The sequence below is a fragment of the Salarias fasciatus genome, chromosome 16 (assembly GCF_902148845.1).
Source record: "Salarias fasciatus chromosome 16, fSalaFa1.1, whole genome shotgun sequence".
Taxonomy (NCBI): domain Eukaryota; kingdom Metazoa; phylum Chordata; class Actinopteri; order Blenniiformes; family Blenniidae; genus Salarias; species Salarias fasciatus.
Genome location: NC_043760.1, coordinates 29567566 through 29583433, shown reverse-complemented (window position 1 = coordinate 29583433; position 15868 = coordinate 29567566). Strand labels below are relative to the sequence as shown.

The 15868-nt window shown below is 51.1% G+C and overlaps 2 protein-coding genes across 2 annotated transcripts; both read left to right on the top strand.

Moving 5' to 3' along the window:
• Positions 1–1451: 1451 nt before the first annotated feature.
• Positions 1452–12331, top strand: rev1 (REV1 DNA directed polymerase). The gene is made up of 22 exons (XM_030111609.1): positions 1452–1723; positions 4211–4286; positions 4513–4645; positions 5062–5230; positions 5303–5716; positions 5806–6641; positions 6777–6875; positions 6976–7092; positions 7171–7297; positions 7375–7503; positions 7583–7737; positions 7821–7940; positions 8022–8242; positions 8321–8493; positions 8580–8794; positions 8871–9016; positions 9095–9346; positions 9454–9565; positions 9643–9824; positions 9904–10054; positions 10731–10833; positions 10930–12331. The coding sequence occupies exons 2-22, from the start codon at positions 4221–4223 to the stop codon at positions 11039–11041; spliced, it is 4032 nt and encodes a 1343-aa protein (XP_029967469.1). The 5' UTR covers positions 1452–1723; positions 4211–4220; the 3' UTR covers positions 11042–12331.
• Positions 12332–12801: 470 nt separating this feature from the next.
• On the top strand, positions 12802–15474 carry txndc9 (thioredoxin domain containing 9). The gene is made up of 5 exons (XM_030111613.1): positions 12802–12860; positions 13865–14052; positions 14207–14325; positions 14432–14686; positions 14767–15474. The coding sequence occupies exons 2-5, from the start codon at positions 13879–13881 to the stop codon at positions 14885–14887; spliced, it is 669 nt and encodes a 222-aa protein (XP_029967473.1). The 5' UTR covers positions 12802–12860; positions 13865–13878; the 3' UTR covers positions 14888–15474.
• The last annotated feature ends 394 nt before the right edge of the window (positions 15475–15868 follow it).

The window sequence follows — 15868 nt, the reverse complement described above, 5'->3', positions numbered from 1 at the left end:
GTCGCGCATGAAGCATCAGCATCCAAAGTCTGGTACCATAGCAACAGAGATCAACCAATGGGGTACTCCTCGGGACAGACGAGCCTTGGGTCAATAGCACCCTGGCCTCGCTGCCATTAACCGGTCTGCTTGCAAACACACCAGATTCTTATTTTCATTTCCTGCCCTACTTTTCTTTTGGTGGGTTCTGAAAAGAGGCACAGAGGCAGCGTGTACGTTTCCCTCCATGCCTCCTCTTCTGGAATAATCTGAGGATCCTGACAGGGCACGCAAATCCAATCCAGGCTGAGATATTAAAACATCCTGATGCTGCTGTGCTATAATACAGTCACGAGCACGACGCAGGGCTGTAGCTGTCACGGTGTCAGAGCGAACCTCCACGTTCACGTTCAAATCCGTGCCGTCACGCGCCTGCACGGCTCGTTTCGTGATGCACGCGCCTCTGCGTCACGGCTGGTGCGCGACGGACAAGGGCCATGTGAGGACAAGCGAGCCCGGAGCCAGACAGTACACACACACACACACACACACACACACACACACACACACACACACACACACACACACACACACACACACACACACACACACACAGGGCCGTCTGCTGCAGTCTGTGAAGCAGACACGACGCGCTCAGATCAGCCTGATTAAACACACCCGGTGTCGTGATGAGGGAATGAAAACAATCAAAACAGTTTCTCCCATATTTCTCAGGTTAAATCAGGCGGCAGGTTGAAACTGTCCTCAGCTCAGGGGAAGTGTAGTCCAGTGGGGTGACATGTCCTCAGCTGCCCGCACTGTGGCAGTGTTATAGTGTTACACACACCGCTGAGGACCGGAGGAAGGAGCGGGACGGGCAGCATCAAGCTCACCGACACACACCGGACTGAGCCCGGAGCCACGGCTTAGTGCCAGCTTAAAAATAAAGCACAAACAACAAAATACAGCGCAAGTCCAGGGGAATCCCCGTCTTATTACAAGAAAGTGGTAAAGAAAAAAAAATGCACAAAATATTGCAGCTCTGTACTTTCAATGTGTAATGGTCAGGTACAAATAACATAAAATCTTCCATACAATTAAGGATTATGCAAATGAGTATCATCAGTGCTGTCAAACACATTTAAATCAAATTCCAACTACAGTCCAACGTGTATAATTATTATTGTTGTATGAATCTATTCCTGAAGGAGCGTCTTGCTCAGGGGCTTCGGATCGTCTAGAAATGCCTCTGAGTTTAATAAAAGCACTATATTTCAAAGATATAATCGTAATCTATTACATTTGTTTTTTTTTATAATGAAAGTACTGTACGCTGACCCAGAATTAGGAGAGTGAGTCATGGGGTTATGTAATGTCTTCCTCCTCCAGCAGATCACGTTTCACTACGTTGTTTTATTTTAAAAGTGTGCGGCCGGAAGTGCGGCTCGTGTCTTTCCGGGGATTGACGCTCGCAGAGAGAAAGAAGAGAAAGCAGAGAGGGAAAGGCGGCTGGAATGGAGAGCTGGAACGGGACTGGGAGGGTGAAGCAGAGAGTCGGAGAGACCGAATAGAGGCTCCGCGCTGAGGGACACGGTGGACCGGAGCCGCGAGCCGCGTCTGTCTGGAGGATCCTCACCGCGCTCCCCTCTCTCTCTCCCCGGTCTTACCTCGTTTAACCTAATCGCTGCACACACCGCCTGAGCCGAGCTGCGGAGGGAGTCTGGGGCTAACAACCGGATCAAAGGTAAATAAAAACAACTCGACACCGAGACGGAACCGGTGCTCCCCTCAGCCCCCTGCTGACAGACCGACCCGCCGCCGCCGCCACCGCCGCGTGTCCCTCAGCCAGACGAGCCCGCTCATTGTTTGTCTGCTCGGCTTTCCCTCTTCCAGCATTGTTAGCAAGTGCTGGTGGGAAAACACACACTTCCAGCGCTCCGTGTGTGTGTGTGTTCGCCTGAGATGACCCGGTGTGACCAAGCGGTCCGGGGCGCGGAGACACCGAGCTCCGCCGAGCCCCGCGTCCATAAAGCGCTAGCAGTGCTAGCTAGCTGGGAGCGGGGAGCCACATGGGGCTGTCGACCCCGGGACCGGGACCAGGGGTTTCGAACTCGGTCTCACCTCCCGGGGCTAACCCGCGTCACCCCTCGATATTACCCGGTCTCACCCCTCAGAGTTACCCCACGTTACGTCCCGGTGTTACCCGGTCTCACCCCTCGGTGTTACCTGGCGTCACCCCTCGGTATTACCCGGTCTCACCTCTCAGAGTTACCCCACGTTACCTCTCGGTGTTACCCGGCGTCACCCCTCGGTATTACCCGGTCTCACCTCTCGGTGTTACCCCACGTTACCTCTCGGTGCTACCCGGTCTCACCTCCTGGTCCCCGCTCCTGGACCGGGTTCTGCCCGGACATGCCCTTGGTCCCTGCTGCCTGACGCCTCCTCTGTGTCACTTTGAACGTTTGGATTCATGAAACGTGGTTCCTGCTGTCAGCTGGTTGGTGTCCAGTGAGGGCAGACAGTCTTGTTCAGAGGTTTCCACCTGTTTCACATCAGCTATAGACGTCTGGTACCGGTCCAGGTCCATATTGGTCTGGTCCTGGTTTATAATCATCTAATACTGTTCTGGTTCTGGTAGTCTGCTGGTGCTGGTCTATACTGGTCTGATTTTAGTCTGGCGCTGGTTTATATTGAACTGGTCTTGGTCTGTTTTGGTCTGATGTTGGTCTATATTGATCTAACACTGGTCTGACTCCAGTCTGTTTTGAGCTGATCTTGGTCTGGTGCCGGTCTGTATTGGTCCGGCTCTTATTTGTATTGGTCTGACTGCAGCTGGCCTGGTGCTGGTCTGTATTTATTTGAGCCGGCATATCCTGGTCTTGAAGCTCATTTGTACTGGTATACCGGTCTGAGTTAAGTCTATGCTGGTGTGGTTTTGGTTTATAATGGTCAGTCTGCTTCTAGTCTGTACTAGTTTGAAGCTGGTCTATGGTGGTCTAGGAGGACTGGTCTATATGGGTTTGGTGTTGGTCTACATCAGGCCAGTATAAACCAGTGTCAGTGCAGTTTATAAAAGTAAAGAACAGCTAGAAAGTGCTTTGTCCCATGCATTTTATGTTTTCTTCAGTGGGAGCTTCTCCAGTACGCGAGGCATGTTTGTATTGAGTAAGATGGCATATGAAATATTTACAACCTTGATGAGTCTAATGCAGTGTTGAGTCATGATGAGTGGAAAGCTATTTTTAACTGCAGCATTAATGTAGAGAACCAAAACTGAAGAACAAACCAAAAGAAAATGGATAAATGACTCAGTAAACAGACTGTTTCACTGTCAGTTGCAGTAGAAATTTAACAAGATAGAATCAGTGTAAATACTAGAGCTCAGGACGGTGGTGTGGTCTGAAATGTGATCGTGATAAAAGAAAATTCAATCCTGCAGAACCAGCAGGTGTCATGATACATGTCTGCTTTCAAGTAGAGAGAGTTTTATTGTGAATGAACACCTTGGTGTAACGAACAAACTGCAGTAAAGTATAAGCTTCTTCTAATTGAAATACAATACATATACAGATCGTCTTCCATGGTCCAACATACATGTGAAAATTCAGGCATTTTCCTAAATGCTTGTTTCACCTCTCCCACTTAATTGAGAGCACTGTATTAACTGCTTATGGGTAGTATTGACTCTCAGATCAGTACTGTTGTCCATAACGGTACACCGTAATTATGTTGAAATGCTTTGTGATTGACGGAATTGTCAGTTTGTCCTATGAAAAGTATTTTATTTTCATTATAGTCGACTGCTGCCGTCACAGTAGACTTAACAGCATGTTTACTTACTATATGAGACTTCCCTTTTTTAAGTGGAAATAAATGTGCAGATTAACTTGTTAATGAAATCCAACTTAAAATTTCATTTAGGATTCAACAGGCTTTTTGTTCACTTTGGTATTTTTAAAATATTAGATTTTTTTAGAGCATACTAGACATAGACACATTAGACGTATTTTTTTCAGAGTAATATTTAGATTTCTAGATTTTTTAAAAATCATGTTTTTAGACATAAACTGCTTCTCATGTCCATCTAACCCCGTTTCTAAACCCCCAGCAGATCAGAATTCTAACAGCCGTTTCAGTTCTCGCTCTCTAAACTGTTGTGTTGTGTTGTGTTGTGTTGTGTTGTGTTTGTGTGTGTCGGTGTGCCGGAGCTGATTCCTCTCTGTGTTTCCAGGGAGCTCAGTATGAGTCGAGATGGGTGGATGAAGAAGCGAGCCAATGCCAGCGGAGACAATGGTTGGGCTGAAAGGGTGAGCGGCGCTCACCTTATCCTGGAGACGTCCGGAGATTGACGGCGCAGATAAACACAAAGCAATATGATGTGGGTTAAGAGAGGCCATTAGCGGGAATATGTAAGAGTCCTCACAACAGCAGAGTAATGAAAGCAGATGGACGGCAGTGTGGTGAAGCGAGGCAGGGCTGTTCTTTATGATGCCTGTTTCCGGTTTCTGATGGCGGCTCCTCGTGTGTGTGCAGGGTGGCTACATGGCTGCCAAGAAGTCGAAGCTGGACGAGCAGTTTAAACTGGACGCCCCCCGAGAGAAGCAGAGAGACGGCTCCTACACCAGCATCTTCAGCGGCGTGGCTATTTACGTCAACGGATACACAGGTAGCGCCGCCACGCCACGCCACGCCTTCCCGTCGCTCCCCCTTCGCCGGCTCCTCTCAGGCTTGAGGGAAGCGTGAGGTGCAGAATGGAAATGTCCTCCAGTCGCGTCCCAGAGGAGCACCGGAGGAACAACAAGTATTCTGCAGGCTGTTTACTTCCAGCCGAAGCAGAGCTTCATCCTCCTCCTCAGAGCCGGAAAACCTGCCTCCTGCCATGCATGGAGTCTGCACTTCACTTAATTTGCAGACTGTAACAGCAATAAGTATGAATGGAAGACATGATTCTCTCAGTCTTATGTCTTGTGAGTTTTTGATGTTTCAAACTGGAGTTTGCATTGCTTCAGTTCTGTCTGTAAATCCTCCGGAGCAGAGGCGGCTCCTCGGTTTGATCTCTCCCTGTTGTAAATGTTTTTGCAGACCCCAGCGCAGACGAGCTGCGCAGGCTGATGATGCTGCACGGCGGTCAGTTTCACGTGTACTACTCGCGCTCCAAGACCACTCACATCATCGCCAACAACCTGCCCAACAACAAAATCCAGGAGCTGAAAGGGGAGAAGGTCATCAGGCCGGAGTGGATCACCGACAGGTGCGTTGGCTGCTCACCGGTCGTGTCGAGCAGCTTTCATTTAATAAAATCCTCCCTTCTTCCTCTGAACAGCGTGAAGGCGGGCCGTCTGCTTCCCTACCTCCAGTACCAGCTGTATGCTAAGCAGAAGGGGCCGCTGCTCACCGGCCTGACCCTGCGGCAGGCCTCGGACGCGGCGGGGCCGAGCCTTCAGCCCGGCGCGCATCAGAAGCTTCACCTGGCGCTGCGCAGCGTTCAGCCGTGGAGCCACGAGCAGAACAACGCCGTCCCTGTGCCCGGCCACAGTCGGCCTCAGTGCGGCCAGCACGGCGCCGCAGCGGCTCGCTGTGTTCACCCCCAGAGCGGCCACTCGCCCGCCAGCCTCCTCATTACTGACCCCAGGCACAGGAGCCCTTTACAACCCCACCCACTGTCCAACCCCAGCTGCACCAAGCTCCCACACAAGTCTCCTCATCCGGCAGCCCTGCAGGAGGCAGACCTCAAAATGTGAGGATTTCTTTTCCCCTCGGTCCACTGCGAGATCTTCCAAACCACTTCTGTTCAGCTGCAATGTGTTTTCCCTCTTGTCTTGACAGAAATGGACTCCTGCAGACCTCCGTGGATATTAAGAGCCATTCAAAAATGAATGAAATGCAAAAGTGTGTCAAAGAAGACGCTTGTTCTCCCAGAGCTTCGAAGGCTGTGAAGGCAGCTGCTTTGACCAATGGACACGCTCACCTCGTAAACGGTGCCTTAAAGCCGGAGGATCGGCCCTCCGGCAGAGAGAAGCCCTCCGGAGGCAAAGAGCTGCATGACTGCAGAGTGAGGGGTTCCCAGGATAAGGCCCAGAATCCCCTGCAGCCCCAGGCTCAGCTCGACCCCTACGAGTTTCCCCACAGTCCTCCGAAGCCACCAGACGCTTCCTCTGCTGCTCTGGAGCCGTCGGGCTCGGCAGCGGCCGCGGAGCAGACGCCTCCGCCGCCTCCACCCGCCTGCCACCAGGCCCCCGAACCCCGCCCGCCGTCCACGGACCCTCAGCCACGGCTTCAGGTCGACGCCTCCTCAGAGAAGAGTCTTCTGTCCGCCGCTCCTCTCTCCCCCTCTCCCGTTCGACTGAACGGAAGTCACCATAAAGCCTTTCCCTCCGATCCTGACCCCGTCAGCCCCGGGAGCACGGCCAGGCCCCACCCCCCCTCTGACAAGTCGATATCCTCCTCATCCTCGTCTTCGGCGCAGCTGCTGGAGCAGACCGGCGGCCTGATCTCCGAGTTCTACTCTCACTCGCGCTTGCACCAGATCTCCACGTGGAGGACCGGCTTCTCCGAGTACGTCAACGAGCTGAACAGCAAGCGGAAGGGGGCGGCGAGCGCCTGCTTTCCCGGGAGGGACCGGCTGCGGAGATGCGTGGCTCAGCGGTCTGCGGACGCTCCAGGTAGGGAAGCTTCCAGACCGCGGTGCGCTGCTCACTCACTCGGTGGTTTGGTCCACTCATCACCTGAGTTTGTGAGCCTGGTTTACACCGTCAGTCACACATTATTGATCCTGATGTGGTGTTTGTTTTCCTCAGGAGCGTCGGCACCCGGCAGTGTTAAATCCTGCATCCTCCACGTGGACATGGACTGTTTCTTTGTGTCTGTGGGGATCAGACATCGACCTGAGCTTAAAGGTAGCAAACCGTGTTTTCTCATTTCCTGTCCAAAGCACCGGCAGGTTCATAGACCCTCAGAATGAACCGTGCTCCGGGTCGAATGCGTGTCGTCTTGCAGGGAAGCCCGTCGCTGTGACCAGTAACCGAGGACAGGCCAGGGTGCCCGTGAGGCCCGGCGCCAACGCTCAGGTGGAGCTGCAGTACTACCAGAGGAAATACAGCCTTCCTCAGCCCGGTGAGGCTCTCCCGCGGTGGATTCTGACCCGAGTGCAGCTACATGCAGCTTGTCTTACTACCTCTATGCTCCTGTCAGAGAGCGCAGAGGACGAGCTCCACTCCAGTCCCTCGCAGCAGAGTCCGGACTCCCACTGCAACGGGCTGGACCAGGACTCCTCCGCTCTCTCCATGGCCGAGATCGCTTCCTGCAGCTACGAGGCCAGGTAAGGCGGGAACGGCGGGGACTGCTGCGTCCAGCTGATCCGGACGGGACTGGAGATGTCCGTCCTTTCCTCTGCAGGCAGGCCGGGGTGAGGAACGGGATGTTTTTCGGCAAGGCGAAGCAGCTGTGCCCCTCGCTGCAGTCTGTTCCGTACGACTTCGAGGCGTATAAAGAGGTGGCTCTGAGCCTGTATGAGACCCTGGCAGGGTAAGAGTGGCTTCCGGCTTCACTCTCCTTCCCCGTGAGTTCACCTGTGAAGTCAGGTTTGTTCTGCGCCGTCTGCCAGGTACACCCACGACATCGAGGCTCTGAGCTGCGACGAGGTGCTGATCGACGGCTCGGCGCTGCTCGCCGAGGTCGGCGGCAGCCCGGAGGATCTGGCCAGCGCCATCAGGGCCGACATCAAGGAGAAGACGGGGTGCTGCGCCTCCGTGGGGATGGGTAAGTCCGCCTCTGCTTCACGCCAGAGAGAGTCGGCCTCGGGTCCTCCTGCTCCTCTGAGCTGATCGGACTGATCTGTTCAGGTTCCAACATCCTCCTGGCCCGCCTGGCGACCCGCAAGGCCAAACCCGACGGGCAGTACCTGCTGAAGTCCGAGGAGGTGGACGATTTCATCAGGGACTTACCAGTGACCAGTTTACCAGGTAGAGCTGCGGCGCCACCTGCTGGACACGACCGACTCTCACAGAGAACCTGATGTGGGTGGATGTGCGCTGTTCCTGCAGGCGTGGGTCCCGTCATGGGCCGGAAGCTGGCCGCCACGGGCGTCAGGTCGTGCGGAGACCTCCAGCAGGTGTCGCTCTCCCACCTGCAGAAGAAGTTCGGACCTCGGACCGGACAGACCCTGTTCCGCTTCTGCCGGGGTCTGGACGACCGGCCGGTCCGCTACGAGAAGGAGAGGAAGTCGGTGTCCGCCGAGATGAACTACAACATCCGCTTCACCAAGGTGGCTCCTCGCCCCGCTGCGTCTCGCCGGCTCTTTCCTCACGTCTGGAATCCTATTCTGAGTTTTATTCATCAACAGGTGGATGAAGCGGAGTGTTTCCTGAAGAACCTGTCCATGGAGGTGCAGAAGCGTCTGCAGGAGGCCAGGCTGCGGGGCCGCAGAGTGACCCTCAAACTGATGGTCCGCAAGGCGGGGGCGCCGCTGGAGCCCGCCAAATACGGCGGCCACGGCATCTGTGACAACCTGGCCAGGTGAGGACCGCACCGCATGACGTCCCATCTCCCTCGCTTCTGCCCAGCGTCTCTCTGACCCGTCCTCACTCCTGCCGTCCTCTCAGGACCGTGATGCTCACCCAGTCCACCGACAGCGGTCAGCAGATCGCCGCCGCCGTCATCAAGCTGTTCCACGCCATGAAGCTGCAGGTGCAGGACCTGAGAGGGGTGGGCATCCAGGTGCAGTGTCTGGAGGGGAGCCAGTCCACCCCGCAGGGAACCCGCTCCATCAAGCAGATGTTCTACGGTCAGGGGTCCAGGGACAAGTGTATCATCAGAGGTTCGTTCCTCCTTTTCACGATGTTTAGTTTCCCGCTTGTCTGAGAAACGGACTGATTCCAGGTTAATACTTCCAGATGTTGACGACACACCCCAGGAGAATATTTCCTCCCCGGCTGGCAGCGTGCTGCCCCCTGCTGACCCCGTCCCGGGACCCAGCAGAACGCCCAAAACCTCCCGGAAACGTCTCAACCTGAGCATTGAAGTCCCCTCCCCCTCGCAGGTAGGGAGTGGAGGACAGCGCCGCGGCTGAGCCTCCTCGCGGTGCTCGTCTGATCGCCGTTCCCTCTCTCCGGTCCAGGTGGATCGCTCGGTGCTGGAGGCTTTGCCTTCGGACCTGAGAGAACAGGTGGAGCAGTCCTGGATGAAGAGAGAAGGGAGACCGAATCACTGCCACTCGCCGGCGCCCGCCGCCCGTCCCCCCTCCCCCCCTCGCTCCCCCCTCACGTCCGCCCCGGCGCTCTACACTCCGCCCGCGGGAACGCTGGTCCTGCAGCTCCCCGACCAGCTGGACAGCGCAGGGATACTCCTGGAACTGCCCAGCTTCTCCCAGGTCTGGGTGCAACCACTCCCTCTCTTTTTAAAAAGCGTCTCGTTGTCGCGCCGGAGTTTGGGCCGTGACCGTCGCTGATGTCCAGCTTCTCTGCTCTCTGGCCGCAGGTGGATCCCGACGTGTTCGCCGCGCTTCCCAAAGAGCTGCAGGAGGAGCTGAAGTCTGCGTACAGTCGCGTCTCCAGCGTCCAACCTCCGGCCAGAACCAGTAACTCGACAGGTGAGCCTCGCCGTGCCCGAGCTCTTCTCCTGGCTGAACGCTGGAACTTCGTCTGTAATTCAGCGGTTTGTCTGCAGCGGAGCCGAAGAATCCGCTGCTGCAGCTCAAGCAGTGCGGCGTCGGGCTCGGCGTGGGTCGGGTGAAGCGGCGCTACAAGAGGAAGAACGCCGTCAGTCCCGTGAAGAGCGGGCCGTCGCCCCTGAAGAGGCGGCACCCGGCGGCCGGCAGCCCGGCCAAAAGCCTCCCGCTGCCCGTCAAGGCGAGTCCGTCCGCAGGAGCGGCAGCGGTACGCTGACCTCCAGCGACCCCCGGCTAACCCCTCCCCCCTCTGACTCCAGACCGAGAACAACCCGTCGACGTCGGCTCCCTCCCAGAACGCCGCGGAGCCGGCGACGAACCGGAACCTCCGGCCCTCCCCGGCGCTGGCGGGAGCCTGTGAGCTGACGGACATCAAGACGCTGCTGCGGGAGTGGGTGACCACCATGACAGGTGCTCAGCGGAGAGCAGGCCCCTTTTCACTGTTTCACTGATTCCACACAAACAGCCAGCGGTGCAACTAGCAAAGAAAAGATCATCACTTTAATGTGATTATGCAGGATTTTGGGGAACTTCTTGTGCTATAAGTGTTGTTTTCAGCAGTTCACAGCAGTTGAGCCACTGGAATTAACCCTTCGAGAGCCGCATGAGCGGGAAAACATTTTTCTTTACATGGAGACCATCAGGCATTTTGAAAAAGCTGATTTGATAAACTTTAAATGGAATGATCTGTTTGCTGTTTACACTTCAGGAAGCACAGCCTGTTTTATTGGTAGAGGAGAGGAGCTGCTTCCTTTAAAGTCCAACAGTTTCTGCATTGTTAAATCAGCATTTAATTTTTAAAATAGTAATAGTTTTTTAATTTCTATTTAACCAATAGTAGTTGTCATGAAGTTTTTTTTTTTTTTTTTTCAATTTTACACAAGGAAATATAGACATGTTTAAAACAAAGAGTTACGACAATAGAAATACAGTTTCTACAATGGAAATCGATTTCTGGCCTTTAAAACACAGCAGGCAGTTTGATGTTCTGTCAAAGACGAACAGAAAAGTTCTCGTTTCACCTCGGCTTCAGCAAGATGAACGGCCTGAACTGCATGTTTCTGTTTTCCTCTTGCTTCCTGCTCAGACCCCATGGAGGAGGACATCCTGCAGGTGGTGAAATACTGCACCGAGCTGATCGAGGACAAGGACCTGGAGAAGCTGGATTTGATTATAAAATACATGAAAAGGTCAGTCTTCCTAATCCGCCGCCCTCCGTCTGTTTCCTCCTGCGTTTTGTTGAGCTGGCGGTGTGTCTTGACGCCGGGCGGCCGTCTCCTCTGCAGGATCATGCAGCAGTCGCTGGAGTCGGTGTGGAGCATGGCTTTCGACTTCATCCTGGACAACGTGCAGGTGATCATGCAGCAGGCGTACGGTAGCACTCTGAAGATCGCCTGAAGACCGGAGGAGCGCGCTTTTTAATCGTGTGTGTATGTGTGTGTTTTCAACACTGTCACTGTTTTAGTTTCACAAGCACATCATGACATTAAAGCTCCACGTTTCTCGGTTCTGGAAGCACAAACAGACACGCAGTTTGAGGAAGAGCCGTAGCAGTATTTCAATAAACCCTGAACGATACACACCTTCCTGAAGCAAAACAGTTTTAACAAGTTCTCAAATCTGTCATTACGTTCTTTTTGTGTCTGTTTGTTTTGTACAAGACTCCTTTCCAATCCGTGCGTCAGATTTTATCGGAGGACTTCTTGGTTTGTTGCGTTCGTCCTCCAAGGTTTACATGGTGCCGGGAATAAACGGCCCGTTCTCATCATGCGTGAACTCAAAGCATTTTTACAATCTGTTCGTCTTGTAGCACTTTTCTTATGACATGTGTACGATAATCTCCAAAAGCTATTTGTACTTGTTTTGGTTAACGATTGATTTGGTGCTTCTCGCCACTCGCACTTACCTGTGAAGTATTTCAAACTACTGACGGCAGTAGTCTTTTTTGTGTGTTTTTTCAGCAAACAAAAAAAAAGAAAAGAAGTGCCAAACTTGGTTAATGTGTAAATAATGTTTTTAAATATCCTTGTTAAGAGTTTAAAAGAAGAAGAAAAAAAGTATGTTTGGGGAAATACCTCCTGTACTGTTTACCTGTAGTGAATTCTTAGTAACTGTCTTTAAATTGTAATTCTTTACGCTCTTCAATCGTCTCAACATGGAAATAGAAATCTGGCCAAAGTACTTGGTAAGAGGTGAACCGTTGATTCTCAGTAGCGCTCGGATGTACGTGCACAGTGACGGGGGTGATGGCAGTCAATACGTAGCCTATGCATTTCCTCTTTCCTTTCTTCTTCTTATCAAACGAGATGTCACTTCAACATAATGTCAGCTTTCATGAACAGTTTTGAAATCTGCTGTGAGAGTTATCACGGGCGTGATGGTTGGATCCTGGGTGGATCGGGTGGTCCGGCCGGCTCCACGTGCGTGCAGCAGCGGCGTTTTGAGGAATCTCCCTATATGCAAACCAAATCAGTCTCTCTTCTTTTTCAACCTGTTGACATGAATGTAATTCAGAATGTGTGAGTCTCCGCTCACTTTCGAGAGGTTGCTTCTCTTCACTTGTCCAATATGGCCAGACATTAAAAGTGGCCAGTCCTGTCTTCTCTGAGCTGGCTTGTGCCTGAAGACCTCAAGCTGTGAACTTGTTTGTACGTTTTTCTAAATCTTGGTAATAAACTGTAAACTCTGTGAAAGTTATGTCTCTTCTTTGATTGCGACTGAGATCATTTAAATGCGTTAACACAGCCGTGAAAATAGGCAAGTCTGCTGTTGGAGAGGGTGAGGATGCGCCCATGGGTGTAACTCTCCTTCACATACACTCCACTGGGTTCAGCTGTAGCGCTCTGAATCTGGACAAACTCTGCTCCTAATAAAACATAGACAGAAACAACCACATGTAATGTAGGTTTACCTATTACCCTCGATAGGTTTGGGACTGTGAGAAGAGCACTAAGAGGAAGCTCATGCACACAAAGGGAGAACATGCAAAATACATGTAATCACAAGTATTTGAAGGCAAGGCTGTTTCTGCTGCACCAATCAGACTCGAGGCAATTCAGGTCTTTCCACGGAAATACAATAAAACAAACATACAAGAGAATTAATAATAATAAGCGAGGGGCGTCGGTTTTCGTTACGTCACGCGTGCGTCCTCTGACGTTACTTCCGGGTCAATTGTTTCGCGCAAAGTGCCGCTTCGTCTTGTACGTCTCGACAGGTAAAATGCTAACAGCCGCTCATGGCCCATTTCCCCACTTTTCATTTGGAATCTGACCCCTCTCTGGAACTTAATGCACTCTATATCAATTCTTGAATTTATTTTCTTGTCCACAGTGATCTCGGTAACTTCGTTTTAAATCGACACGCTGAGGTTAGCTCGTTAGTTAGCATAGCGGGCTAAAGTCATCGCTAATAGATTTTTCTTTTTGGTTAATTGGATATAGTTAACGTCTATTCGTTGTGCGGCTTGTTTTTAAATTCCGTGCACGGAAATAACATGTCATCGGTCGAATATTAGCCATATCTTTTGCTTGTATACGTAGCTAACATGCTAGGCTATAGATAAATGCCGGTGTTTCGGAATAAGTAGCGTCCCTGTTAACTGGTGACCATCGTCCTTTATCGCTCCCTTTTTTTCTCTGCTAGTAACAGTAAAGTCCGAAGCTGCCATGGCGAATGCCATATAGCATTTTCAATAAAGTTGTAAAGTGTCGAACCTTCTGTTGGTGGCAGGAAAAAGTAACGTTAAAGGAAATCGGTCACCGGTTAACGGGGAAACCATTGAAACCGAAACACTGGAAGAAACTAGGCGTGCCCTGTAGTTACCGGCCTTTGTCACTAACGTTACCGGGTTAAAGATGATATCCCGGATGGCAGCTTTCAGGTCACTTACTCAGCTGTAGTGATGGTCACATTTATTCATGAAACATTGATCTGAGGCAGCAAAATAAGTCCTAATAAGGCTTTATTCACCCCGAATCTTTAGTTTATCCTCAGTAAACTCAAAATTCCTGTAAAACATATTCTTTAATAATACAATATAATCAGCATCTTTGAATAACCAATTCTCAGGCCTCATAGTCTGTTGTGTTGTGATGTGTTAAGAAAAGATCTTTACACATTATCATCATTAACACCAACACAATCACAATCTAATTAACAGGAGTGATTTAAACTGTCTTAGTAGTAATTTTAATTGGGCTTTTTCTTGAAATGAAACAGATACTGAGAGAGTGATGGCCAACCAAACCATGGACATTATAGCCAAAGCTCTGGAGCAGTCGGCCAAGCTGGTGGAGGAGGAGGTGGACGCCCAGCTAACCAAGCTGAATGAGATGGATGAAGACGATCTGGAGAGACTGAAGGAGAGGCGACTAGAGGCGCTGAAAAAAGCCCAGAAACAGAAGCAGGTATATTTGTGTTTGTGTGCCTGCCGTCCAATCGGTCACGATTTGGATCTACTAATTGTTGCTTTACATTTAAAGAAGCAACACGTGCAAATCCCTGATTTGTAATTAAATACAAAGCATTTCATCTCGTGTTTTTTTTAACGTTGTTTTCAAGGAGTGGTTGTCTAAAGGCCACGGAGAGTACACAGAAATCTCCAGTGAGAGGGACTTTTTCACTGAGGTGAAGGAGAACAAGAACGTTGTCTGCCACTTCTACAGAAGTTCAACCATGAGGTGTGTCCGTTTGTTTGGTATTGAAATAGAGGGAGTTTGGCGTTTCACGGCTCCAGAATGTATTGATCCAGAGGCTTGAAGAGTTTCTCTGCTCTCCATCTTCCAGATGCAAGATCCTCGACAAACATCTGGCCATTCTGGCAAAGAAGCACCTCGAGACCAAATTCATCAAACTGAATGCAGAGAAGGCCCCGTTCCTCTCAGAGAGGCTCCGGATCAAAGTCCTGCCCACGCTGGCTCTGGTCCTCGACGGCAAGACCAAGGACTACGTGGTGGGATTCACTGACCTCGGCAACACAGACGACTTCTCCACAGAGGTGCTGGAATGGAGGCTCGGCTGTGCCAGCATCATCAACTACAGGTGAGACGAAGATTCACACCTTCATCACAGCAGCACAGTCAGCAGAACACACTCCTAACAACGTGGGTGTATGTTTCTAGTGGCAGCCTGCTTGAACCTCCAACCAAGACCCAGAGATCGGGTTCGAAGTTCTCCAGAGTGGAGAAGAAGACCATCAGAGGGCGGGGCTACGACTCCGACTCGGACTCTGGAGACGACTGAGGCGTCGGACAGCCAGATGGTTTTCTCTCTCAGGGCAACCTCAGCAGTAGAAGTCTTTGATTCCTCCTCTTCAGTTCATCCTCCCTGATCGCTCCATTATGACCATCTTTTAAACATCTGAATGTCTGAGTCTGAGATTGGATAAAGGGTTTTTGGACAGCTGCGTCTTCTATTTATTACTGACAAAAACAATTCCTGTTTGGTGTGACTGATTACTTTAGGAATTTCACTCTGAATTGCAAGTCTTGTTTTCGTGGTTGATCCTCCTGCCTCATGTAAATCTGTCGGCCTCATCAGAAGGGCAGGATTACTATTACAACCCATCATCAGCAGGGTAAAACTAACTTGTCTCTCGACGGTCTAAAACCAGCTCACATTCCCTGTTAGTGGGAGAACAATCCGCTTGGCGAATTCTGCTTCAGTGATGGGAAGAGCCGACATCAAAGGAGCAACAAAACGACATCGCTATGAACGCTTGCATGTCGGTGCCAATGTTTTCCATCACCATACATTTTTACATGACAGTTCCTTGTAGCAAGGGTTTCACAACATGCAGACAAATAAAACCGTTTTGGACAAAAAGAAAAGATCTGCTGTGTTGATTCAATAGCAGGTGGGTGAAATGACTGTTCAGTCGACAGCATCCTCATTCTGAGTCCACGTTCAGCCCCTGGGTCCTTTCACACCGAGATCTGGTTCTCCTTTATGCTTCTGAGTGTTATATGAACCTTAACAGCGAACATCCAATTCCAACTAAGCTTTTCAAAGATATTCTTCCAGTTATCTTAAATACGATCATAACTATGATACGTCTCTAGAAATTGGCTATGTGCCACAGTCATTTAAATTCGCAGTAATCAAACCACTGCTGAAAAAACCTAATCTTGATCCTGATATTCTAGCCAACTACTGACAGATATCAAATCTGCCTTTTATTTCAAAAGTTCTGGAAAAAGTTGTGGTTAAACAGCTTCGCCGCCA

Coding starts and splice junctions, on each gene's coding strand:
- rev1 (XM_030111609.1), top strand. CDS start 4,221: ATGAGTCGAGATGGGTGGATGAAGAAGCGAGCCAATGCCAGCGGAGAC. Junction 5,717..5,805: donor CAGGAGGCAGACCTCAAAAT/GTGAGGATTTCT, acceptor TTGTCTTGACAG/AAATGGACTCCTGCAGACCT. Junction 7,738..7,820: donor CTGCGCCTCCGTGGGGATGG/GTAAGTCCGCCT, acceptor TGATCTGTTCAG/GTTCCAACATCCTCCTGGCC.
- txndc9 (XM_030111613.1), top strand. CDS start 13,879: ATGGCCAACCAAACCATGGACATTATAGCCAAAGCTCTGGAGCAGTCG. Junction 14,053..14,206: donor AAGCCCAGAAACAGAAGCAG/GTATATTTGTGT, acceptor GTTGTTTTCAAG/GAGTGGTTGTCTAAAGGCCA. Junction 14,326..14,431: donor TACAGAAGTTCAACCATGAG/GTGTGTCCGTTT, acceptor TCCATCTTCCAG/ATGCAAGATCCTCGACAAAC.